This window comes from Amblyomma maculatum, chromosome 3 (assembly GCF_055883805.1).
Source record: "Amblyomma maculatum isolate TAMU_Amacu chromosome 3, ASM5588380v1, whole genome shotgun sequence".
NCBI lineage: Eukaryota > Metazoa > Arthropoda > Arachnida > Ixodida > Ixodidae > Amblyomma > Amblyomma maculatum.
Window position 1 is genome coordinate 145,106,109 of NC_139346.1, and position 27,875 is coordinate 145,133,983.

General features: G+C 47.5%; 1 protein-coding gene across 1 annotated transcript in view; it reads left to right on the forward strand.

Annotated features, from left to right (window-relative positions):
* LOC146196248 (focadhesin) overlaps positions 1-27,875 on the forward strand; it is a 134,006-nt gene that overhangs the window by 65,253 nt on the left and 40,878 nt on the right. The window contains exons 21-26 of the mRNA XM_084598133.1: positions 1,917-2,145; positions 3,030-3,272; positions 5,268-5,341; positions 12,977-13,127; positions 15,076-15,195; positions 17,879-18,001. Of these exons, the coding sequence (XP_084454259.1) occupies positions 1,917-2,145; positions 3,030-3,272; positions 5,268-5,341; positions 12,977-13,127; positions 15,076-15,195; positions 17,879-18,001 (940 nt within the window). The remainder of the gene's footprint in view (positions 1-1,916; positions 2,146-3,029; positions 3,273-5,267; positions 5,342-12,976; positions 13,128-15,075; positions 15,196-17,878; positions 18,002-27,875) is intronic.

Below are 27,875 nucleotides of genomic sequence, written 5' to 3' on the forward strand. Positions count from 1 at the left end.
CACTCTGGGGCAGGCTGAGGAGCCTGGCAGTTTTCTTGCAGCCATTGTTTTAAGCTGTTCCTGGGAATTCATTTGAATCATTTCACAGTGCTTGGGTCTGGGTCATGCCGCGTCCATCGAGATAGCGTTGTTTTTAGGGGTGTCTGAACATTGAAATTTCGAGCACAAGATTGAATATGGAAAAGCAACGCATTTGGATATCGAATATCTGATCAGTAAAGATTGAAAAAAAAAAAAAAAAAAAGGAAAATTAAAAATTTCAAACATTGTTCATTTTGCTTATTTTGAAATTTGCTTGGTATTTGCAAATAAAATTAAATAAGAATTGCACAGATGTGTAGGTCTTACTGAAAAATTTAGTACAGTTGAACCCGGATATATCGAACTCAAAGGGGATCGCGAAAGAGTTCGATATATCGATAATTCGATATACAGAAATTGGCTTTAGAAGCCACTTGCGATTGTGAAAAATGATACGGTATTTGTCGCATAGCCAACCCACTCGCATAATGAACCCACTCCCCATTTTCGCCCCCGAGATTTTGAAAAAAAATAAAAAAAAAAGCGTTCGGTGGCACGTTCCTCCGTTTCGACCATCGCATCCAAAGCTCATTTATTGGCAGCGTGCCAGATGCTGCGCCGCGATAACGCCACGACGTGCTTATCTTTTAACTACACTTTTCGTAGATCCTGTGGTGGCAGGGAGCGAACTTGGCAGAGGGCCCGCGTGATGGCTTGATTGCACAAGCCATGGTTCGATTTATCATGGCACACTTGGGGTTGGGCGGGCGTAGACCGCTGCTACAAAATCATTGCCAAGCGTGACAGCTGCAAATGCCGTTTGGAGCGAACAATGCTAAAAGCCGGTGGCATGACCGCAGCCGACCGCGTGCTTTTGTTGATTCATAGATGCAAGAATAAATGACTCTCAAAAAAAAAAAAACAAAAAAAACTGCCGCTTCTTTAAGTCCGCAGCCGCCATAGCTTACGCTGCGCCAGACGTTCAGCCCGACAAGAACAACTCTCTCAAAAGAAAAAAAAAATTGCCGCTTCTTAACCTCCGCAGCCGCCATAGCATACGTTCGGCCCGACGGCAAGAATAAATGACTCTTGCAAAAAAAAAAAAAAAGAGAAAAGATCTGCCGTTCTTTTAGCGTCCGCGGCCGCCATAGTTTTAGCGTGTTCAGCACGACGACACGAGACGCTCATCGCACGCCAGCTGCCGCGCGCAGAGCATTCACAACAGACACTGGAGAAGCGTCTGCCATGAGCTGAGCTGGCTTATTCGCACATGCGTAGTGCTTGCTGCGTCGAAGGCAACCGGGAAAGAGAGAGGAAGGGAAGAGATAAAGCTCAGCAGAAGAGTGGGCACACCCTTGCGCTTCGCTATATCGCGTTTTTCCCCTCTCCCGAACACCACGGCTGCATTGGTTCCCTCTCGTTCCTTCACACACGACTTGCAAACATCACGTGCTAGCGCGGCAGCGATCGTCGCAGATGCGCGCACCTTTGGGAGACGGGCGCGGCGCTGCCCTAGACCAGCCGTCGCCAAGCTGTTTCCTCTCATTCCCTCCGCGTGTGGCTTGAAAACTTCACGTGGCAAATGGCCGAGGTGATGCGATTATCTTTAGGGGAGGCGCACCGTCCAATGCGTGGTGCGGAGTTTGATATATCGAACGACCGGTGAAATTCAGTTCGATATACGACGCAGCTTTCCTATACTTTTACATGGGATTTTCAAGGGGATATTCTGTGAGTTCGATATAAGCAAAATTTGAAATATCCGGGTTCGACTGTATACATTTTATGCAGGATTTCAGACATCCATATTCGAAATTTAGAGTATTCGCACAATCCTAGTTGTGTAACATGCCAGCAGCACGCAGTCACTGTGTGGCACATTTTCCCGGTGACAGGGGCCGTGCTTCGCAGCAATGCAATGCCCTCCTGGCCCTGAGCGCCCTGCTGGAGGCCACCGCCGAGCATCTGCAGGGGCTGGAAACTGGGGCTCGGCGCCAGGCAGCCCGGTCACACACCCCGTGGGCGCATGCCCTGCTTGACCTGGTGATGGAGTGCTGCGGCCTGACCCCTCCCACTCAGGCCAGGCAAAGAGGGGACCAGGAACACTTCAACTGGCTCCTCAAGGTGGGGCAAGGCTTCGTGGCACTCTGGGGCTAACAGGAGGCCGACTTGGCATCATGGGAATAGTAGTTTGAAGAGCCAAAATAATCGGTTGATATCATGGCCTCTTTTGAGGGGCACTTTTTTGAGTTGGAGTCGAGTATATAGTGGAGAAGGGGAAAAGGTGAGCTTCAATTAGTGTTCACATCCACTTACCTGAGGTACAGGTCTTTTACCCAGATCTCACCTAAGCTGTTACTGCACTATGTCCCGATGCGCAAGAAATGACCTTTCAAGAGTGAGCAACAATGCAGTCAACAGTCAGTGTTGTTGCATGGTATGTGTATTCCGTGACGACTTTGCAAACATGCAACTGCATGTTTGCAAAATAAAGTCTAGGTGATGTTTATGCTTCTGCTTTCTGATTCCGCAGGGAGGTGAATTTTATGTTTAGTTTACCAAAACGTCTTTATGTTTGAAAACCAAACACTGCCTTTCAATTCTTTTCATTCCTCTTCTTTTTTCTTTTCTATATACATGTGTACAGACTGTTTCATGAGTGTTGAAGCAGCTCATGCATGTGCTTGGTACTTCAACTGCCTTACGTCTTTTGGGTCCTATAATTTTCGTGCCCTGTGTGGCCCATCTACCTCCCTGTGAAAAGGTCATTGGGATGAGTAACATCGCATTGAGACTGCTTCGACTGCTGCTGAAGGGGCGATAATTTGGCTGATTTTTGTGTGGTGCGCTGCTTTTTTTTCCAACTCATTATACCGTGAAATTGACTTTGCAGTTATTCTATGTTTTCAGCGAGAGACTGTACCCCTCTTGTATCATGAGTAAAGGGTGCTCTGTTTAATCATGAAAGCCTCAGTCAGTGCCCCTCAATGTCGTCGCTTTCCGTGCAGACCTCCACTGGCATGCTGGTGCGGGGTTGTGCAGCTGCTGCTGCAGGAAGTCTGGTGACGCTGCTGCACCGACGTGACTCTCACTGTGTGGGGCCTCTGCTCGAGGTGCTGGCTGCGCGGCTCCGGGTGGGCGAGGGAGGTGGCACGGGCCAGATCCTGACTGGTGCGGGGCTGGCAGCCTGCGTGGCAGCTGCTGCCCGCTTGGGCCTCATCGATGCCAGTTTGCCAACGCAGGACGGCGGCGTGAGTGTCACGCGTATATCCTTTCGCAAAGATCATTCTGGAAGCTTGTCCTCCTTTCTTTCCTCGGAAATGCTTTTGAAAAGCTTCTCGAATATACTCAGTTTCCAAACTGCCTCTCCCCAGCTAGGCGCAATTTGTTCCTTGGTGCTGAGGGGTCGCTGTGGTGCGAGTTCAACCATCTGGTGCTCTGTCTGCCATGCGTGTATGGGTGTTGTATCTCTTTGCAAGCCTTACTTGCTTCTTTGTGTTTTCTTTTTCTTTTTTAAGGCAAAAGCCTTTCTAGGCACGTGGAACAAATTCCTGTGCGCGAGATTTGTGCGCGAGATGTGTCATATTCCGCAAGATTTCACGAGATTTTTCTTGTCTAGCTTACCTGCTATCTGCAATGCCGCACTTGGTTGCACGCCAAGGAATAGCACCCGACAGGAGCGATGGTGTACCGTCCAAACGCACACTTGTTGGAGAAAGTGCGACAGATACTGCGCCTTTCCTTTCCTGTAAACCAATTATATTTATATGTAGCACTGCAACGAGCACCGATTAGAAGCAAACGATGAGAGGCAAATGATAAAGGAAGGGTAGGCTTTTGCCATTCTCCGCTTTAGAGACATCTAAGAGACCCCCTAAGTTTTTTTTTAGAATTGTAACCACATTCTGCCACCTACCAAACGAAAGGCTGAGACTCTGCAGCAGGAAACGCAATTAGCTGCAGCTTGTTTGGTTTGGCTAGTTCTGGTTGGCAAGTGCGCGATGGTGTACCAGTTCTGTTGTCCATGAGCTCACTGCTTCATCAAGTCGCTAGGTGCACCGATACCTTACCTCACAACATCTTACTATAGGTTTGCCAGCATGCCAACCTGCTTTGTTTTCGGTTGTGCATTGAATGATTTTGTATTAACCGGCTTTTGATGTACCGTAAAAACCTTCATGTAGTACAAGACTTTTTTTTGCCGATTTTATCATGTCAGATTTCCGCCTCATATTAAATGTGGATCCGAACAAATTTCTTCATAAATCATTAATCAGCACTATCAGCATCGAGCTTCCAGCTCGAGGAGATGCTGTCTAGCGATGGCGTTGGCTGTTTCGGTTTCATCATGCTAATCTCGCTGTTCTCGCAACCACGGTGCCCGCGACGTGCACACGACCAGAAGGAGGTCTATTGCTCATCGCACGATGTAGGGAAGGCAAAAGGATCACTGAGCACATTGTACGGGTCTCTCACCGCCACTCCAACCATGATGGCCATGCCCAACAGCTGAATCGGGTGTGGTTCACCAATATTCCCAAGGAGCGCATCGGTTGCACTTTTGAGCAAACGTCGGATGCCAAACGCATTTCGAGGTACCAAAAAAGAGTTTAACCTAAAGGATGTCTCCAGCAAGGGACTCGGCAAACGGCAAACATGCTGGATGACGATGATTGCGAAAACCCCAAATCTGAGAACACTTCCTCGTACATGCTGTGCGGCCGCGCACAATAGACGTGAACTGGTGCGCTGTGGATCATGATGGCCGGCAGCTTGTGCACTGCCGTCCCACGTCCGAGCTGGAAGTGACCTACTGGGTTTAGAACAACATGAAATTATCCGATCAAGTGTGTCACCGTGAGAAGGAGAGCGGACCAACACCAGCGCATGATGGTTCGTGGTATTATTCGACGCCTGGTGCAAGGCGGCATTGGACGTGAAAGGGCAGAGCGTGTAGGCCTCACTTGGCAACTGCAAAATGTAGTGCAAATAAATACTTTCGCTGATCTTTGCTCTCTTGCATTATACAGAGATGAAATTTTTTATCTGTTTTTGCTATCACAAAATTATATGCAGGTTCGTATTACACGCCGGCTTTTAAGGTAGCTTTAAACACTGATTACCCCTTGCCAGCTCTTGCAGGATCATTCTAGGAGTCTGTCTATATGAAGGCATAGAGCATAGCAGTTTTGTGCTGGGCTGTTGCACCCCTGTCTTGTATGTTAAGCAAGGACACTGCTGTGCAGGTGCTAGCCATGGTGCTGAGCTTGGTTGAGGAGCTGATGTCCACATGCCTGCTGAACAGCACATGTGAACCCAAGTGAGTCAGGTCGCTTCATTTTGCTGAAAGGCACACCGGATTGTGAGCGGCCCAGTTTGTGAGCTGTCCCCCTTTCATGTGTCCACCATGTTTGTTGTCTCATTACTAGGCCTGTTTGAGTAGTGTTTTCCTGTTCTGAAGTGAATTGAAAGAGAAAGTAATTATTTTTAAACACCCCCGCCATGGTGCTCGACTGCTGAGCTCAAGGACGCAAGACTACAGCGTCTCGCATAGCCTGGGTCGCTTTGGGACGTTAGACTCCTATGAACCAAATCAAACCTAATTATCCTCGAGCAGTTATGAAATGAATATTTAGAACACTCCTAACATGTAAAAGAATAGAAACAGCACAATAGGCATTTTCATAATAATGCATATTTCTTACATGCAGGGTCATCGAAGGTTTGTCACCCTTACCGTATTTACTCGTGTCTAACCTGCCCTTGCATATACAGTTGAACCCCTCTATAACGAAAGCCCTCAAGAACGAAATTCTCGCGACAACGAAAAATTCTGGCGCCCCCGGCGAACTCCCATAGGGTTCAATGCATTTGACCCCTCTCAACAGCGAAGGGTTTTTAAAAAGCAGTCCCGCATTAACGAAAGTTTGAGGTAGTGATCTGCAACATTTTTTCGGCACATCAGCCAGTCGGGAACATAGAATGGGCGAAACTGCAGCAGCACACTCATCCGACAAGTCGAGCCCATTCATTTCACCTGCCAACAAGCACCGGCGCAGCCATTTTTGTTTACTTTCGGTTGTTTCGGTAATGATGATGATAGCAAAGCATTTTTTTTTTTGCCCGCTGAAAGCGGCTTTTTGCTAGCCTGTCTGTTGGCCACTACGCATGTATGTGACGTTTCACGCCACGTGACGACACCGCCGGCCAACCGGGGAAGAGCAAGGAACCTCCTTTTTTTTTTCTTTTCGCTAGTGCGCCGACCACGCGACCACGCTATCTCGCCGATCTCGCCATCCGCCTTGTGCCGCTCGCGACTTGCCTGTGTACAGTGTTTTTTGTTGTTTTTTTTTTTACTGTCGGAAACATGCCGCCTCCTGTAAAGAGTGCAAGTTTTTGACGCTGCAGGAAAAGGCTGCAATTATCGCCGAAGCTGAAAAAGGCAGGAAGAAGACTGATATTGCGGAGGAGTTCGGTATCCCATGCAGCTCGCTTTCTACGATTCTGAAATCAAGGAATGACATCATGGCGGCACTCCAGAACGGCGCGCGCGCTCAGAACAAGACTTTGGCAGCGCCGGTCTACGAAGACGTGGACAAAGCCGTATTTCAGTGGTTCCTGGACAAGAGAGCGAACAAGGTGCCTTTGTCCGGAAGCCTCCTGCAGCAAAAGGCGATTGACTATGCGTGCATTCTGGGGCACGACAACTTTAAGGCGAGTGCCGGATGGCTAAGTCGATTTAAAGCGCGGCACTGCATCGTCGCCAAAGTGTTGTCGGGGGAGTGTGCGAGCGTAGACGCTGAAGCAGCATCTTCCTGGATGGAGAAAAGTTACGAAGGCATAATGGACGAGTACGAGCCCTCCGAAATTTATAATGCGGCCGAAACGGGCTTCTATGAAATGTTGCCTTCAAAAACGCTAGACCTGAAAGGAAAAAATTGCCATGGCGGCAAGCTGAGCAAGAAGCGGGTCACCATTCTTTTATGCTCAAACATGGATGGATCTGACAAGCGTCCCCTCCTCGTGATCGGCCGGAGCAAGACTCCACGGTGTTTTAAACGTAACCGAAAGCTTCCGGTCCAGGTCCAGTACACTGCAAACCAACAAGCGTGGATGACGCGCGCAATATTCACAAGCTGGCTGGAAGCCTTTGATACGGACATGCGAAAGCAGGGCAGATCTGTCTGCCTTTTTTTGGACAACTGCAGTGCGCACCACATTGAAGACGTTGCCCTGACGAGCATCCGCTTGATTTTTTTCCCCGCGAACTGCACATCCGTTATCCAGCCTCTTGATCAGGGGGTTATCAAAAGTGTGAAGTCTGCGTACCGAAGAAGGCTCATACAGCGGATGTTGCTAAACATCGAAATGAAGCGACCGACGGAAATTGACCTCTTCATGGCGCTGGAGATGCTTGCCGGCGCGTGGATTGCTACTTCGGCCACGCTTGTCCAGAACTGCTTCAGGCACGCCGGTTTCGCAGCTGGTCAGCACGCCTTGGCAGTACCGGAAGCTGCAAGCGGTGACGATCTGCAGCCACTAACCGAAGCATGGAACGCGCTTCGCAGTGTAGATACAATGGTGCCAGAGGCTGTTGAACTGGAGGACTTTTTGTGTGCGGACGCCGACTTGATCGTGCACGAGGAATTCAGCGACGACGCTATTATCGACAGTGTGCGCAAAGGAAATGAGGCGAGTGACGACGAAGATAGCGAAAACCAAGCACAAGGTAAGCAAGTAAGCTCGCGTGATGTGCTTGATGCATTCGATGTGATCCGGACTTTTCTCGGCGACCACGACGACGACGACGAAGCTATGCATAGCTTATCAAGCTGCGAAGCCAGAGTCGTCAAGCTCCTGCACAGCAATGTCAAGCAGAGCAAAATAAGCGACTTTTTAAATTAAATCTTGGTTCTGGAAGGTAATGGGTGTGCTTATTTGTCCATTTTCGCGACAGCGAAATTCTCGCGACAACGAAAAGGTTTTCCTTCCCCGGCGGTTTCGTTATTGCGGGGTTCGACTGTATCTCACACTCTTAACTGTGAACTTCGCGAAAAAAAAAGAAGAAAAGTCCTCACATATAACCCGCACATTTATCTTAAAAAAAAAAAAAAAAGAAAAATGAGCACTAAAAAAATGCAACTGCACACTCGGTGATCATTTTGTTTTCAGAACATCGATTCAAACAACCGCCACAACATCACTGGTAATCTGATATTAAATCATCGCTGCTCTCATTGCTACCATCCGAGGCTTCATCGCCACTCTCAAAGACGTGGTCGTCCTCGGAACCATCCATGCTGTTACTGATGGCACATTTTTTGAAGCTCTCGCATACCAAGTCGGCCGATATCGCTTTCCACGCGTCCGTGATCCACTGGCAGAGCAGTGGATACCAGGCCTTCGCACGCGTCTCGTTGGTGTGAGGGCGTAAAGGCTGTCGGCCGTCCACTGGGCATGTAGCCTCTTTACGTGTGCCTTGAACTTGTTCAGGCACACGTCGAGCGGCTGTTGCGTGGACGTCACGTCTTCAGGTATCACAGCAAGGTCGGCGAGTCTTCACCGCATCAGTGTAGTGGCCTCGGAAGGAATCCAGCCCGAGTATATACCGGCGTGCCAGCAAGGCACCTGGTCTTCGTTCCCAGATTACTTGGATCCAGTCACTGACTGGGCCATTGTTCATTCAGGAATTTTCTTTCACACGCATGACGATTCCTGGGGGCAGTGGTGTGTTAGATTGCGGCTTGCGCTTGAATATTAGATACGGGTGCAGTTTTATCCCGTCAGCCAAAGCACGTAACATTACTGTGCAGCACAGCTTGGCATTTCCACCAGTCAGCTTGCTGAATGATTTGGAACCCTTTTTTTCCATAGTCATGTCCATCGACATCTCAGAGTGCACTGGGGGTCTGATCGGCATTTCCTACCTGAGACAGCAAATAGCTGTGCTCCTTCCAAAATCCGATGACATACCTTTGAAAGCTCAACAATTTCTTTCTCATAAGCATCAGGAAGCCGCTGGCACGTAGTTGTTCGCCGTCGCATCGAAAATCTGAGCGCGGACACTTGAGAGGTACATATCTTGGCGGCATGCTAGCATATGTGGCTGTGTGCACGTGCAGGCCAACTCTGGAACAGCATCAGCTGATGTGGATTTGATGCGAAGCGGCCTAGGCCTATTGCGACACCCAGAAACTTGGAAAAGTGGCGTGTCATCAAGTTGATAGCTGGCAGCGTGTAGCTGCAGGAAGCCCATCGCTACTGTGGGTGCACCCTGTCCTCACTTTTAAGTTAGAGATAAGCTTATCTACTGCACGGTCATAATCATCCAACTATTGACTAATTGAACAGTTTCACCGTCCCTTCAAGTTCAATACGGAAGAACCTTATAGATATGCTCCCGGTTCACGCTACTCGCTGAAAATCGCAGGTAGTGGAAATCTCCCATATAGTCATGCTGCTATTCTCCCAATTAATACATTCTTGGGTAACACGATTCCCCTACTATGTTCAAGATTTTGCTTGCTGTAAAAGGGCGAAGCGAAGCGTGCAGAATTAACGTGGAAGCAATTCTGGTTCGTCATTGCTCTCTGCGGGACTGGATGCGCTGCAAATTTCTTCATGGCTTAGCACGATGCAAGTGCGAACTGAGTTGTGCCAGAATTAAAAGAAGAAGCCATTGACACCTTAAGCCAAGAAATTTCGTTTATGAAGTGAAAGTGTGAGTGAATGCCTTTTTACCGTATTGAACCTTTACATTTTTTAAAATCAGGCAGCTTGGATTGTGCATTTCTTGGGTAATAAGTTTTCTTTATATATATATTTATATATATTTAAAAAATAGTGTATCAGTGAGCTTTTACTTATATTTAGGACCAACTCTGTTTGAAAACAGTCTTTTCAAGGTGCAAAGCTCCCTTTTTTTTAGCGCACTAATGTCAGTGTTAGTTGAAATCGGAAAAAAGGAGAGACATGAGCAGCATATATGCTGTTGGGCTGGCTACTTAAATGTGTTTCATGCACCAGCAAAACGGGGGGGCGCAAACATGGAGACCAAAATTGATGGAAGTCTCACCAGTTGGTGTCCCATCCTTATCTGTTAGTATTTGTTTCAGTATTTGCACTCTGGTGTTTTGCAGCTAATGGCATCAGTAAGCTGGTTCACGGTAACCTAACCTGCTGAGCCAGTTTTCTACATGAACCTAGTATCATCCATCAGATACTGCATTACTGCCTACCTGGTTGCAAAAGCGATACGGCCGTTGACATCCGTTAGCCTACAAATTGTAACGCGAACCTAGTGGGGTCCCTGGATCCCTAGTCAGAAACTCTACTCCTAGGCCATGCAGGGACGTTCATATGGCTTGGTTAAAACAGGGCTTTGTATCAGTTTTGGATGGCCTTTCACGTGCGTATGTGTACTGATGAATATGTGTGGCCTGAAACAGAAGTGAGAACTGAAAATGCCAGCACACCTTATTAGCGTCTGCCCTAACCATGCTAAATTCACCATCGCTTTTTTATGTTTGCTACCACTGACATGAGCATGCCAAAGAAGCCAGCTTTGTTGCTCAACCGGACTATTTCTAACAACTGCTGAAAATATTTTCTGAAATAGCCAGTGTGTCTAACGGTGCCTGTGGAGTTTTCAGATGTGGTGCTCGTCCTTGTTACTTATGGGAGCCATTTTTATCTCCGGGCTGGAGAACTTTTTTTCTAAGTGCAGCAGAATACACAATAGAAGGAGTGTGAGAATTTCACAGAGCAGCATAAACCATTGATATCATGATCAAAATTTATGGGGCCAAAGAACAAACAAAATCTGTGCATGGAAGGATGAGAACTGCGTTCGTAGAAACCTGTTTCCAGCTGATGGGTTTATTTATGGCCATGTGCCGCAGATCAGTACTCGTGATGTGTACCGCTGTCTGCCAGTCATCGCATTGATGATGCGAGGGTACAAGAAATAATGCTTGTGGTTGTGGTTGGAATTGTGCAGTTCATACTACATGCAGTCAAACCCAGATATAATGAACCCGGATGATTAGAATATTGGTTATATCGAACTCACGAGATATCCTCGTGAAAATCCCATGTAAAAGTATAGGAAAGCTGCATCGCATATCAAACTTCAATTTCACCAGTTGTTCGATATATCGAATTCCGCACCAGGCACTGGAAGATGCGCCTTCCCCAAAGACGATGGCATCACCCTAGGCCGTTTGCCGCATGACGTTTACAAGCCATGCGCAGAAGGAATGAGTACCGTTCGGTGACGGCTGGAGTAGAGCAGCTCCGCACCCTTTCCCCAAAGGCGCGCGCATCTGCAGTGATCGTTTACCGCACGCCAGCACATAACGTTTGCAAGCCGTGTGTCATGTGCATGAAGGAACAAGAGGGAACTGGTTTGGCAATGGCCAGTACGGAGCAGATGCAGCGATGACGCAGCCAATGCAGCTGTGGTGTTCGGGAGAGGGTGAAACAATGCGATAGAGCGAAGGGCAAGGGTCTGCCCATTCTTCTGCCGAACTTTATTCTTCCTCTCACTTTCCCGGTCTTCATTCACAGCAGCACGCACTATGCATGTGCCGACAAGCCAGCTCAGTCCGTGGCAGACAGAACGGTAAATGCTTTCTCCAGTGTGTGTTGTGAACCCTCTGCATGCGGTGGGTGATGCGTGATGCGCATCTTGTGTTGCTGCGCGTGGCTTGAAAACATCACGCAGCAAACAGCCGAGGGTGATGCCATCATATTTGGGGAAGGCGCACCTTCCAGTGCATGGTGCGGAGTTCAATGTATCAAACAACCGGTGAAATTGGAGTTCGATATACGACGAAGCTTTCCTATACTTTTACATTGGATTTTCATGGGGATATTCCATGCTGAACATGCGTAAGCTAGGGTGGCTGCGGATGTTAAGGAGCGGCAGATCTGTTTGTTGCTTTTTTTTTTGCTAGAGTCGTCCATTCCTGTCATCATGCTGAACGTGCAGCATAGCGTAAAATATGACAGCTGCGGATGTTAGGAAGTGGCAGAGTTTTTTTTTTGTGAGAGTCATCTATTGCATCTATGAATCTAAGAAAGCACGCAGTCATCTGCGATCATGACACCGGCTTTTAGCATTGTTCGCTTCAAACGGCATTTGTAGCTATAGCGCTTTCCAATGATTTTGTGGCAGTGGACTACACCCGCCCCAAGCACGGCAGGATAAATTGAACCAGACTTGTTCAATCAAGCCATCACAGGCACTCTGCCAAGTTTGCTTCTCGCCACCTCAGGAGCTATGGTCTATGGAGCTAGAAGTATGGTCAAAAGATAAACACGCCATGACTTTATCGCTGTGCAGCATCTTGACGCGCTGCCGATAAAAGAGCTGTGGGTGTGACGGCTGAAACAGAGGACACACACCGACTAACATTTCTTGTTTTTTTTTTTTTTTACAAATTCTCGGCAGCTATGCAAAAACCTGTTTTGAGCAGTCACAGTGGCCTGAGTGGTGAGAGTGACGCAGTTCCAACAAGTTGGAAATTTTTCGCTCAGTCGCTTGTCTTGTACGTGAACCGGCTTTATTTTTTTGTTTTCAAATTCTTGGGGGAAAAAGTGGGTAGGTGGGTTCATTATGCAAGTTTGTTGATTACGCAACAAATACGTATCATTTTTCATGATCGCAAGCGGTGTCTCAAGCCGGTTTCTGTATATCGAATTATCGATATATCGAACTATTTCACGATCCCCTTTGAGTTCGATATATCCAGGTTTAACTGTATGGATGTAAAGGATGGGAGAATTCGAAACACCATAAACTCTTCTCATTGCACGCAATAAAATTTGGTCATGAAATTTCATGAATTGTATCGCTCATTTTTAGAAAAGATAGCACTGAGCGCCACAGATGGAGGTCCACATGCATGCAGATGGTTTGACCTAATCTGCACCTGCCCCTTTTCGGCGACAGGGCTGGTCAGCTGCTGTGCCTGGCACAGTGCCTATGCTCGTTGAGTCGGGTGGCACGGGACGATGAGGCAGTGCGGCAGGTGGTGATTGATGGCTGCACCCGCTTCTGCAAGGACATAGCTGCGGCTGACCCGGATGCCTGCTCCTTCGAGGTTGGTGGCCGACATCCCTCGCAAGTCAGCTGGAGTGTGATACATAACGGCTACTTCAAGCTTTTTTTTTTTTCTTATGGTTATTTGCTCAATCAGTGTCAATGGCACTTGAAATAGGTTGTTAATGGTACTTACTACTCGATTTGCTCTGCATATGGGGCAGTCGAACTTTCATAATTTTTAAGTATGAAGGAATGCAGTTAGACCTCGCTATAACAAAGCTGGTAAAACATGTTGTTTGCTTTGCAAATTTGAAATTTTTTGACAACAAAATTTGTTGCCAGGCATGCAGATAATCCTCCAAAATGTTTCACAGACCATTCACAGGGAAAGCCTTTGATTATAACGGAGATGATGAGCCCATGTTGTTTTTGTTCCACCTTCATTGTCGCCCTTCTAAACTCCCTGCAAGCATAGGTGGTGCTGCACACGGTGGCCATTTTGTGCAAAAACTGTGACATATTGCAAGAGCTGCATCGGTTGTGTCTGGTGTTGCTAGCTGCGTGTTTTGTGCATTGGTCAGACGTTTGTGCAGCCTAGTGGATTTTCCCTACACTGTGTTGAGTGAGCCTCGCCCGTACTATCCCAGATGGCGCAGTAGGTGATGCAGTTCATTACCACTTGCATTCACAAATCTGCCATGCGCTCTTCATCTATTTTTCGGGTGGCACCAACTTTCACATATACAGTCGAACCCGGATATATCGAATTTTGGTTACATCAAACTCCCGGAATATCCCCTTGAAAATCCCATGTAAAAGTATAGGAAAGTCGCATCATATATCAAACTCAATTTCACCGGTCGTTCGATATATTGAACTCCGCACCACGCACTGGAAAGTGTGCCTTTCCCAAAGACGATCGCATCACCCTAGGCCGTTTGGAGCGTGACGTTTTCAAGCCATGTGCAGAAGGAATGAGAGGGGACAGTTCGGCTAGGGCAGCGGTTATCGTTTCCCACGCGCCAGCACGTGACGCAAGCCATGTGCGTGAATGAACCACAAAGAACCAGTGGGAACGAGAGGGGAAAAACGCGATAGAGCGAAGCGCAAGGGTGTGCCGATTCTTTTGCCGAGCTATCTCTCTCCTTCCTTTTTCCCGGCCTTCGTTTGCAGTAGCACGCGCTACGCATGCGCCAAGCCAGCTCAGCCCGTTTTCAGACAGAACGTCGGACGCTTTCTCCAGCGTGTGTTGCGAACCCTCTGTGCACGGCGGCTGACGTTACTGACGTGGCTATGGCGCCTGCGGAAGTTAAGAAGCGGCAGATCTATCTTCTTTTTTTTTTGCGAGAGTCATTTGTTCTTATCGTTGTGCTGTACGCGTGGCGTAGCGTACGGTATGGCATTGCGAAGCGGCTTTTTTTTTTTTTTTTTTTTTTTTTTTTTTTTTTTTGCAGCATGATAAAGTAGCTTGCATGTGAGCGAGCTGGCCTTAACGCTTTTTTTTTTTTCCAAATTCTCGAGTGCAAAAGTGGAGGGTGGGTTCATTATGCGAGTGAGTTGATTACGCGACAAACACGGTATCGTTTTTTCGCATCGTAAGTGCCGTCCCAAGCCTATTTCTGTATATCAAATTATCGATATAGTATCGAACTATTTCGCGATCCCTTTTGAGTTCGATATGTCCGGGTTCAACTGTATATGCTCCGGTGTGTGTTTCAAGTTCACGGTACAATTTTTCCTCGGATTTGTCTTCAGCCAGGGAAGGAATTTTACTGCTTTGAAAGTGCAATAAAATTTACTTTGTTTTACTAAAGCTAAATATACAGGCTGTTTTATGGAGATAAATTTGCGAAAACCAAAACACTCTGTTACATTAAGGTGTTATAAATTTTTGGTTTTCCGAGAGTAGTATTGTGCATATCTCATGAATGAACTTGTTGTTTCAGTGTAGGACCGGCGGTCATCATGTGGCGCAAAGTATTAATGAAGTGACCGTTACTGTGCAGGTGCGGTGCATGTGCACCAGCCTGGTGGTGTGCAGTGCATCATCCCAGGGGGTGCTCTCTCTGTCCAACCTGGAACAACTGCTCCTCTGGTTTGAGAAGAGGCGCCAGGAGAATCCACAGGTGACGACCTGCCACTGATGCGTGTCTGATGTCTCAGATGGTCCGTTAGAGTCTGCACCATCCAATGGCTCTGATGGTGCAGACTCTAATGTTGCTTAGCTAGCGCTAAGGACCGGCCACAAGAAAGGAAAAGGTTGGGAGGAGTCAGGTTTTGTCTGGTTACTAACGAGGTGGATCTGGCAAGGTCAGGTGAAAGTTAGAGAACTGCAGCCCTGACCACTTCTAGTATGGAAAACTGATAACTTGCATAATTGCCCTAACTTCTTTTTCTGGCCTCTTGGCTTATAACAGGCATTGCTGCAAACCACCTTCAGGTGGGCTTGCGCCGCGGTTAAGCTGCAGATATGTCCGTATTCATGCAGATTGCCGTTACGTTAGGCTTTGCATGCACTGGGGTGAGGAGGTGTGAGTGCTGCTCCATAAACCCATAATCTGCTCAGTGTTACGCACATGTGCAGTTGTATCCTCACTTCTCCTCTCGGTAAAACGGCCCGCAACCCCACTAAGCTAAAAGTCTACCGTAATTAGCCTGATACTGCATTGCCACTCAAGCTTGGGTGTCCCCAATTTTGTGCTGAGCTTGGCCATTCCCGCACAGCACCCATTGTCTTGGAATTAACTGGTCTAGTTTGAGATCTCAGTTTAAATTATCTTGTAAATAGTGCGTACTACAGGGCCAGGGCATGGTGAATTATCTCGGACTTTGAATTAACTAGGACTGAATTATCGAGGCTTCACTGTAGTGAGATGACAGTGGCAGTTGAGAAAAAGAAGGCACCATAGGCTGCGAACAGTTCTTTATAGCAGTGATGCTTGCCATTCATGCTTCTGGGTTTGTTGCAGTACTGTTCTGTGCAGTTATTTTATCCCCCTGCCTATTTTGCATCACTTGCAAATCTTGTGCAAAGTGTGATACACAAAGTCTTACCATTTTGTAACTTGGAAGTTATAAAAGCGCTGAAGAATGTCTTGGTGGATCGGACTTTTAGGATACCGTAGAAACCGTATTATAGGTCGAGTGGGAATATAGGTCGACACCCTTACCGTGAAGTGAAAAAAAAAAAAAAAAAAACCAAGAAAAAAAAAGTAGAGAAGTGCATGTATTTACATCGGCTGTGTTCCTGCTTCACTGAAGCTGATCTCACTCCGAACTTTTAGCAGTGTCGTCGAAAGACGACTCTTTGCTGCTCGCCACCTCCCAGAGTGCGTCATCTAGTTCCATCAAGCGAGTTGCTTGCGCAGCTTTTTTTTAAAGGTTGCATGCGTACAGCTGATCTCGTCAACGGCATTGCACGCTCTTTTCTGAAACGCCGAATTGTCGCCGAGAGGGTGGCTATGTTGCCATCGCTTCGGCAAAAATCACGTTTTCTGGAAAGCCACTGTAAACTACCTCCACATGCTAAAGAGGCATTTTATACTCTCATAGGTCGAACAAAAGAGCACACCCGAATATAAATGCACTTAGGATGGAAAAACGGAAGTGCCAGCAACTGCAGGAGGTCAATACGATTTTGGCTGTTCTTTCACGAGCAGGCACGCCACTTGTTGCCAGACTGTGCCTCAAATTTGGGTAAAGACTGCTATATAAGATGAGAAGCGTCTTTAGCTTGTTTTTTTAGAAAAAATCTTGACCTATATTCTGGTTTATACGGTAAGCAAAGTACTGCAGTATTCAATGCTGCAACTTTAAGGGGACCACCATCTGGTCAGGACAAAGCATTTTTATGATATAAAGTCCAGGTCATTGACGCCTTAAAAATTTTAACACTTAATGCTCAACACCCTCAGTACACTGAAAATTTAGGAGAATTTTGAACTCTGAGAACACTGAAAGATCCCTTGTTCTGATTACGATTAGTAAAAATAAGGCCTTCTACTTAGCTTTATTCTGCAGTGGAAACTTTGCTATGTAAACTACTGTGATGGTGATTTTAATTGTGGTACACCTGTAGTATATTATAATTACTCCACTCTATTGTCCAGTTGTCATGCTTGTGAAAATGATGAACAGGAAAATTTTTGCTGAGGCCCGAAGGGACATTCATTCCTGCATTCATATAAATCTGCGTAACTCTCGGGTAATTCTTGTCCGCTGTACTATAAGCATCACACCGTACCGTCCTCAATGCCATTCTGGCCTTTGCAGCTACTTCCTCTCTTCAAGAGCAGCGGGGATGTCCAATGCATTGTTGACAAGGAACACAGGGAGTGCCACAGTGAAGCAGTTGTGTCTTACCCATCTTATTAATGACCCAGGGTAGAACGGAAGAAAGAAGATGGGTACACAGCGTGAAAGAGCACTGAACAAGGGTTGAGGGAGCGCCTCAGTTCACAAGCTGAGCCAATGCTTTAACAAGGGAACTGTCTTTATCTATTAATAAAATTTAAAATGTGAAGGCAAGAAAGCTTGAACACCCTCTTATGGATGCAGTTTCTCTGGAGCTGTTCATACTGTGGCTATGGTCTTGTATCTTGACTGCTATTTCAAGACTTAATTTTTACTTAAAAATGTGCTTTGTAAGAAGGGTTTACTTGGGACAATCACTTCAATCCACTAATGGTATTGGAGCACGAGTGATAGCGCTGCGTCAAAGGTTTTCTTTCTTTTTTCTTCACTTGGGAATAAGAGTGAAGCTTGTTGATTTGTGAGCACAGCTGCCATGTATGTGTGTGTGTGATGCAGTGCCAAGGCACGGCCCTGTCGGTAGGGCTGCTGGTGCGCACCCTGCTGGAGAGGGCACACCCCAAGGGTCCCCTACTCTGGGCCTCCCTGCTGCCGCACTGGACGGACACACTACTCTCACAGGCAAGGAAAGATGGGCCTCTACTTCCTCGCTTCCCTAAACCTATTTTCACACTTTTTCTACATCAGGTGTGCTTCAGTAGGGTGCCTGCTGCATGTTGTGGGTGTTGCAGTGGATAGAACGCAAGAAGAGAAAGGAATCCTTGTTAACTCGGGGGCCTCTGTGAGGGGTAAAGTTCTGTTTCAATAAATCTGGCTTGTATATTAATAGTGAGCTTGCAAGATGTCTGTAAATAGCAGCACTGATGCTGTTTGTGTATCTGCTCGGGGTAATTTCAAACACACCTCCCCAACAATTTTTTTTTTCTCTGTTCCCTACCACTTCGAGAAGCAGCTGGTGCCCGTAAAACTTCAAAGCTAGTCATTCTGTCTGAAAACCAAGAAATTTTTTTTTTCTCTGTTCCCTACCACTTCGAGAAGCAGCTGGTGCCCGTAAAACTTCAAAGCTAGTCATTCTGTCTGAAAACCAAGAGTATGAAGCTTCCATAGTGTATAGCTACACTGATCTTGTGGAGAGCGTAATACAGGCCTGTGCTTTTAGAAGTGTGCAAATGTTTTGTTTCTTCTTTTGGAGCAGAAAATGACGCGGCTGCATTGGGTTATGGATAAAACAGAATTCTTTGTTGCATGTGTAGAACTGAGAATTTGGTCGAAATAACGAACTACAGACCACAAAAGTAAATAAATTGCTTTGCGAGCCCTCCACATCGTTAAATTAAGCATATTTTCATTCACTTCTTCGTTGCGACTTGCGGTCACCGAAAAGTGGTCCCTTCTGCATTTTACACCCACTGAGCCCCGATGTTTGATTTTGGCGCCATGTCTTTAAATTAATTAATATTTTCACTGCAAGTAACAAATTTTTACTTCGTGACTATGGGACCATACTCATGAAAATATAACAGCCAGGAAAAGAAATCTGTAGTCCAAATAAAGAATTCATGGCAGAAAGCGTTGAAAACCGAGCAGCGGCACTCATCTGTCAAGGTTACTTTCCTGCTGTGCTTAGGTGCAAACGGGCGAAGCATCCAAGGCGCCCATTCCCACGAAAACATGACCTCGTGAAGAGAAACGCGATGGCTTCTTTGCAGTGCCTTAAAAGCGTAGCGGTGATTCTTTTGAGAACTACAACTGTTCACTTGCGTAGGAGCAAGCCGGGTCGAGGGGATGAAGCATGAGCAAAAACATGGCAACTGCGATGGCTTACAGTCACCGCGTTTTCGCTCACCATCGTGATGGCTTCTCCCTCCTTATGTCACTAGTGTAAGAGGGCGAAGCATCTGGAAGCAACCAAGGAAGCATCTCGGCTCATCATTGCCTTCTACAAACCAGATCTGTGACTAAATCTCTTCCGCGCTTAGGACAACGCAAATATGGACTGAATTCTGCAAGAGCAAAAAGGAACCTGTTCATACTAGATGTCTATAAATGCTAATCTACCCTTTTATGTAGCAAAAGTCTCATTTCTAATGCCTTTTTACCTCATTCAACCGTTAAATTTTTTTTTAATATCGGGCAGTTTGGGTGATACGTTTTCTTGGATACAATATGTTTTTTTCCCGCATATAAAAAAACAACATATTAACGAGGTTTTACTAATATTAGGGTGTCAAAAGCTTGGTGACGAGGAGCTATATTCACGGATCCAATTTCACAAGAGCTGCTCAGTTTTTAGTTCTCATTATCATCTTTCTTTGAAACAGTGGTCGTTTTTAATCAGATGGGAAGTACGGACTACACCCATAATAAGTCTGTACCTCCAACGCAAGGAGTGACTGGACTACCTCATTCACACATAGTACTCTTTGGAGGGGTGCCTATCTGCATCATCACACAAGTCACAGGTGCAGGTCCTCGTAACAGGCACTGTGTGGTCTCCCAGGTCCTTTCTGGTGCTTTTAACTCCGGTGCTCGTTGCTTTTGGAACAGACTTCTTTTAGCAGTAACCTACACCCATATTGGTCTAGTTCCATTCAGCCGTTCTGCATTCTGGGCAGTCTACATTAGTGTGAGTTGATTTGAATACTGTGGATCCTTGTTATAGTGACCAGGTTACAAATCATAAAATAAGTTTGATGTAGCTGAAACTCATAATATATAAAATTTTGTCAATAATAGACTCATGCAAAAGCAGTGCAGTTTAATCAGCTTTGATTCCTACTTGAGAAATGAGGAAATGTGCTCACGGCGATTCTGGGTACTGCCAAAACCAAGTGCCAGTTAGGGTGGCTTCCTCGCATTTGGTGTGGTGTGCGAGGCATGAACGCCAGCTGACCAGCTAGCTACAGTAAAGCCTCTTTAAAAGAGACACTCAAGGGACCTGAAAAAGATGTCTCTTGTAACAAAAAATTGTTACCAACTTGTATGTGTGCCAGTTTAGATTTCCTTATCTAAATTCTGTTCCATATCAGTGTCTTGTTATGTTGCAATATTGTAACGAGTACAAGGCAGCGATCACTGATCGGAACAGTTCCACGCGCTACACACAGCTTCGTCCTCTTTGTCCTCTGTTCTTCTTTGTCCTCTTTTCAGAGAGGCACGCGGCATTACCCCCCCTCTTCGGAAGCGGCGACTCGACGCTGGGAATATCCTCAGATTATGCACACAGGAGAAGCAGGGAACACAAAGCTGCACACGCGCAAAAGATCACTGCCTCTCATAATACGGTTTCATCCGCACTACATGAACAGTTTCAGCACTTGAGCGCCGCCGTGTTGAAGATCGCTGGCTCCGAGCAACAACTTCGTAAATCACGTTACTAAGACGCCGAATGACCTCGTATGGCCCAAAGTAACGGCGAAGTAGTTTCTCGGAGAGTCCTCGACGGCGCACTGGTGTCCACACCCATACAAGATCGCCAGGTTGGTAGTGAACGTCTCGGTGTCGGAGGTTGTACCGACTGGCATTGCGATGTTGTTGTTGTTGAATACGGCATCGTGTGAGCTGGCGCGCTTCTTCGGCCCGCTGTAGAAATATGTCGACGTCTGCATAGGCGTTGGTGACATCGACGCCATGACTTATGGGTAGCATAGCGTCCAACATTGTGGTGACGGGACGACCGTAGACTAGCTGGAATGGTGCAAGACGCGTCGTCTCCTGTTCAGCCGTATTGTATGCAAAAGTTGCATACGGAAGGACTTCATCCCACTTGCGATGCTCAACGTCGACGTACATGGAAATTATGTCTGCAAGCGTTCTATTGAGGCGTTCAGTCAGTCCGTTTGTTTGCGGATGGTAAGCAGTAGTCCTACGATGACTTGTGCGGGTAAGACTGAAGAGAGCCTGCATTAGTTCAGCCGTAAAGGCTGTACCGCGGTCAGTGATAATAACCGATGGGGCACCGTGGCGCAGTACGATGGTCTTAAGAAAAAACTGGGCTACTTCTGCAGCAGTTGCACGGGAAAGTGCCTGTGTCTCGGCGTATCGCGTTAAGTAGTCCGTCGCCACTACTATCCATCTGTGCCCTGATGCGGACGTTGGGAAAGGGCGCAGAAGATCCATACCCACTTTCTGGAAAGGGGCTGTTGGCGGAGTTATCGGCTGAAGGAGCCCTGCAGGCTTCAGCGGAGGTGTCTTTCGCCGCTGGCAATCTCGGCATGTTCTCACGTAGTGCTGGACTGAAGGCAGCAACTTAGGCCAATAGTATTTTTGTCGAATGCGTGCTAATGTTCGCGTGACTCCTAAATGTCCAGCCGAAGGCTCATCGTGGCATGCGTGCAAGATTTCTGGCCTGAGGTCGGACGGCACAACGAGAAGAAAGGTTTCCTTGTTGTGCTGAAAGTTTCTCTTATATAGGACACCATTGCGAATGCTGTAGGAGGATAAACCCCGTGCAAAAGCACGTGGGACAGCTACATCAAGGCCTTCGAGATGCTCAATAAGCGGGCGTAAACCGGGGTCAGCCCGTTGACGCTGGGCCATGTCGGTGGTCGTGACAACAGCAAGAAACGGGAAGTCATCGTCTTCTCTGTCGGGAGGGGCAGCATCAACTGGTGCACGAGACAAGCAATCGGCGTCGCTGTGCTTACGGCCGCTCTTGTATACAACCGTAATGTCGTATTCTTGGAGACGGAGACTCCACCTTGCAAGCCGTCCAGAGGGGTCTTTTAGGTTGGCTAGCCAGCATAACGAATGGTGGTCGCTCACAGCCCTAAAAGGTCAGCCGTAATTATAGGGTCGGAACTTAGTTATGGCCCAAACTACCGCGAGACACTCCTTTTCCGTGGTTGAGTAGTTTGTCTCTGCTTTTGAAAGAGAGCGACTTGCGTAAGCGATAACTTTTTCAGTGCCATTTTGCCACTGAATCAGAACGGCACCGAGTCCAAAATTACTGGCATAGGTATGGATATCCGTAGCGGCGTTTTCGTCAAAATGGGCAAGTATCGGGGCGGCCTGCAGTCGCCGGCGCAACTCATTGAAAGCATCCTCTTGATCATCTTGCCACGCAAAAGGAACATTGTCTCGGGTAAGACGCGTAAGAGGCTCGGCAATCACTGAAAAATTCTCTACGAAACGCCTGTAATAGGCACAAAGCCCCAAAAACCTTCTAATGGACTTTTTGTCGGTTGGGCGCGGAAACTTTTTCACAGCAGCAGTCTTGTCGGGATCTGGTTTCACGCCCTCAGAACTAATAACATGGCCAAGAAAGCGGAGCTCCTGGAATCCGAAATGGCATTTCTGTGGTTTTATCGTCAGTTGGGCTGAACGCAGTGCCTGTAGTACCATTCGCAGTCGGTCAAGGTGCTCCTCAAAACTAGCCGCGAAAATGACGACATCGTCAAGATACACTAAGCACGTTTGCCACTTCAGTCCAGAGAGAACGGTGTCTATCATTCGCTGGAAGGTTGCTGGTGCAGAACAGAGACCGAAAGGAAGCACTTTAAATTCATAAAGGCCGTCGGGGGTGACGAACGCTGTTTTCTCTCTGTCCCTTTCGTCCACTTCTATCTGCCAGTAGCCATTCTTGAGGTCAAGCGACGAGAAATATTTGGCATTGCGTAACTGGTCCAATGCGTCGTCGATACGTGGGAGCAGGTATACATCCCGTTTCGTTACCTGATTTAACTTACGATAATCGACGCAAAAACGCAAGGTGTTGTCTTTTTTCTTCACCAACACTACAGGCGAAGCCCAGGGGCTGGTAGACGGCTGTACCACGTCATCGATAAGCATTTCCTGCACCTGTCTTCGAATAGCCTCTCGTTCCGTTGACGACACTCGGTATGGGTGTTGGGAAACCGGCTTGGTCTCCGCGTCAACCATAATGCGGTGTTTGGCTACTGGGGTACGCCCAACTTTCGAAGACATTGCAAAGCATCCAGCAAATTCCTGAAGGAGGTCCAGGAGTCGCCGCCGCTCAACCACCGGCAGATTGGCATTAATGTCCACAGTTGATAGAATGTCGGGTGCATTACATCTGGCTGGTGACGGCGGCGCCAGAGTACAGATGTTCCCTGGCTCAATAAAGTCGGCAACATACGCGATGGCCGTTCCTTTCGCAATGTGCTGAAACTCGGTCCCGAAATTCGTAATCCAGAGCTTCGCACAACCATCCCGTAAGCGAACAAGTCCTCTTGCAGTGCAGACCCCTTTCTCAAGAAGCAAGCCCACGTTAGTCTCTGCCAGTACGTCTCGGTCGCATGGTGAGTCACTTTCTACCAAGACCATAATGCTGCACCGTGGCGGGACCGTAACGTCAGCAGCTGTAATACGTAAGGCGGACGTTGATGAACCGTCGACGCTAGATCTCGCAATGGCTTGGCTCGGCGAAAATGTCACCCGTGATTCTTGTAAATTAATTATCGCACCATTAGCCTGTAAGAAGTCTAAGCCGAGTATGACGTCTCGCGAACAGTGGGTAAGTACAACGAAGTCGCAAACATAAACAAATCCGTCAATTGCAACTCTCGCAACGCGTCTTCCAGCCGGGGTAATAAGGTGTCCCCCTGCAGTGCGGATCTGAGGCCCAGTCCACTCGGTTAAAACTTTCTTCAATTTCCTGGCTAACCCACTGCTCATAACTGAATAGTCCGCCCCCGTATCAACTAAAGCTGTAATGAGACAATCGTCGATAGAAACTGGTATGTCCGAAACTGCGCACTCAGGTTCATCGTTACATGTCGCCGTCTGATAGCCGTTATCTTGTACTAAACTTGATGGAGGATGTTCAGCACTTCGCTCGTCAGCGGCCTCACCTCCGCAGGTCGCTGTTCCTAGTTTTCCCGAAGCCTCGGGGAGCGGGGGCTCGTCGAGCGGCTAGTGCGGGATGTAGAGGGCCGTGGACTTGGAGAACGATAACTGGAAGAGGTAATGACGCGGGACCCGTACTGTGGGACGTCCAGAGGATTCGTATGCGTCGACAGGTACTCCTCGATTTCGGGTGGTCGTTCACCACTCCGAGGACATCGTGCACGCGGATGAAAGCCACGAAGTCCGGCGCGGCGGTACGGACAGAACCTTAACATGTGTCCGGCCTCACCACAGTGGTAACAAAGGGGCTGATTGTCAGGGGTACGCCAGACGTCAGTCCTTCGGAATCGTGCTTCGGCTAGAAGAGGAGGATGGCGTGGGCTCCCCGCAGGGGGCACCTGTTAAAGCAGGTGTTTGTGTGTTTTGTGCGACACCACGGACCCCGAGCACCCACGCTTAGCCGTGCGTGGCATCGTCGTGTCTGGGGAAAAGGGGATCCTGGTGGTTGAGCCGATGCCGAGTGTTTGGACCTTTAAGGCCCCTCGGCGGAGGCAACACACCACTTTGGCCCACGCTTCCCATAGACGGCACCTCCGGGCTGACCAACCCGGGGGAAATCGGCAGTCGCCTTTTCCTGTTCTCCCCTCCATCTTTCACTTTCCTATTTTCTTTCTTAGAACTGTCCTGTCCTCTCTTACCTTCTTCATTTCTTCCTACTTCCAGGCGGCGAGGGTTAACCTTGTGTGGCTAGCTACCCTGAGTTACGCCATATTGGGTTATAGTTGCGGTGTACAGCTGGCGTGGGCAGGAATAGACAATTTCTGTCCCGTCCCCTCGTTGGGCTCCATGGTGGGTGGCTGGCACTGCAGCCGAAAAATACACTTTTTATGGCATCTAAACACCTTAACCCCGATCGTCCTCCTTCTAAAAGGGGGCGCACCGAGACCACCATGTTCTTCTCAAAGAACATAAACAACTTTCCTCGTTTCCACGTGGTCCACAGTGACCACGAGGAAATCACTGCACGACTTGTGTCCCCATTTGTTGTTTCTCGAACGTTGACTGAGGCCATTGGCCAGGGCTATAAGATAAAGAAACTTGGAAACGGTGACCTGCTACTAGAATTAATATACAACCATCAGTATCAGAAGCTAAGTGCAGTCGAATCATTTGGAGAAATACCGGTACAGATTAGCCCGCACCGATCACTAAACACTGCCCGAGGAGTCATCTCTGATGATGACCTTAGGTACGTCAGTGAACAAGAACTTCTTGAAGGCCTGAAGGAACAAAATGTCACAGATGTTTACCGGATAAAGATCAGACGAGATAACAAAGAGATAGAAACAAAGCACATTGTACTCACCTTTGCTGCAAGCACTCTCCCAGAATCAGTCGAAGTAGGCTACACAAAGATAAAACTGAGGCCCTACACCCCTAACCCACGCCGCTGCTTCAAATGTCAGAAATATGGCCATGGCTCTCAGAGTTGCCGTGGCCAACTCACATGTGCAAAGTGTGCCTCGCACGAACACCCTACAGACAACTGCGAAGAACAGCTGCTTCTCTGCTCAAACTGTGAAGGTAACCACCCAGCTTATTCACGCTCATGCCCATACTGGAAAAAAGAAAAAGAAATAATTACACTGAAAGTCACCGAAAACATATCTTACGGAGAGGCACGAAAGCGGCTTTCTCTTCCTCAAAAGCCACAATACTCCGTTGTGACGCAGCAGGGCGCGGCATCACAGCGGTCGTTGGCACCTGCCCAGGAAGCACACAGTTCTTCCAGGGCAGCGCCATCTGCGCCCTCGGTGGAGTCAGCTAGCGCTACTCCACCACCACCCGCAAAGCTGGCTGCGCGGACCCCCAGGTCAGCCGGCCCAAAGACCTCGACCCATGAGTCGAGGCCTAAAACTGACAATCCTGTGCTTTCTGCACAGTCGTCCACCGCATCTGAAGATGCGATGGACACAACTTCTTCACCCCAGCTGCCTAGGCGGCAAAGCTCACTGGAGCGAAAAAGAAAGGGAAAAGTCCCAATAACAGGTCCCAAGGACCTACAAACCTAAATTTAAACTTGTCCCTTAAATAACTTTTAATTATGGCGCTCCTCATTTATTGGAACTGCCGAGGACTCTTTAAAAATTTAGATGATATATATGAAATTCTTGTGGACTATCAGCCAAACATACTTTGTCTGCAAGAAACACATTTAAAACCAGCAGACTCAAATTTCCTTAAGCAATATAATGTATTCAGGAACGACAGGCAAGGCAGCTCTCACTCCTCTGGTGGCGTTGCCATTGTAACACAAAAATCAATCCCCTCTCGAAACATCTCACTCAACACAGACTTAGAGGCAGTGGCAATCAGAAGCTTAGTTTATGGCAAAATAACAACCGTATGTTCCCTGTATATTGCTCCAACTTATAAGCTAAGTAGCGAAAGTTTTGAAAAATTGATTGATCAACTTCCGGAACCTTGGTTGCTGGTCGGAGACTTTAATGCTCACCACCCATTATGGGGATGTACAAGAACGGACTCCCGAGGTGTTCTAATCGAAAAATTCTTATTGTCCTCGGGATCATGCTTACTAAACACGAAACAGCCAACTTACTACAATATAGCTTATAACTCTTACACATCCATAGACCTAGCAATTGGCTCCTCGATGTTCCTGGCAGCTACAGAGTGGACTGTCATTAACAATCTATACGGAAGTGACCATTTTCCGATCTTAATAAAATATACTGGGAACGGAAATGAAAATGTGTCGAATCCCAGAAAATTCAAAGAAAATGCAGCCAACTGGAAGATGTTCAGGGAACAGTCATCATTGGCCAGTTTATCAGTTACTGACTTAGGCGTTGATGAAACTCAACGCTTAATCACGCTGCACATCATAGAGGCAGCAGAAAAATACATTCCACAGACGTCAAGTAAGCCACGAAATAAACGAAGACCCTGGTGGAATGCAGAATGTAAGACTGCTCGTGAAACTCAAAACAGGGCATGGTCGAAACTACGCCGATACCCCACAGCCGAAAATCTAATAGCCTTTAAGCGTGCAAAGGCAAATGGCAGGCGTATTCGACGCATCTCCAAGCGAGAAAGCTGGTCATCATTCCTGTCTTCAGTGAACTCCTATTCTGACGCACACAAAGTTCACAACAGGATAAGAGCACTTAAAGGATATAGCACAGTCCCAACGCCCCTTGTCAGCACCAGTGGTGACTCTCTTGAACATCAAGCAGACACACTAGGGCAACACTTTGAATACATATTCAGCTCAGCACACTATACAGATTCCTTTTTGCGGCACAAGGCAAGAGAGGAGAGGAAGCACATACATGATAAAAGGCCATCCTCAGGAGGATACAATAGCCCATTCACCATGCAGGAGCTGAAGATTGCACTAGACACATGTGGTAACACAGCTCCAGGTCCTGACAGGATCACATATGGAATGCTCAGGCATCTGCATGTGAACACTGTTGAAACCCTACTCTACCTGTATAATAAAGTATGGGCCACAGGACGCTTTCCTAAAGCATGGAAGGAAGCGATCATCATCCCAATATTAAAACCCGGAAAAGAACCCACACTTGCTGCTAGTTATCGGCCTATCGCACTAACCAGCTGTCTATGCAAGCTTTTTGAGAAAATGGTAAATCGTCGCCTTCTC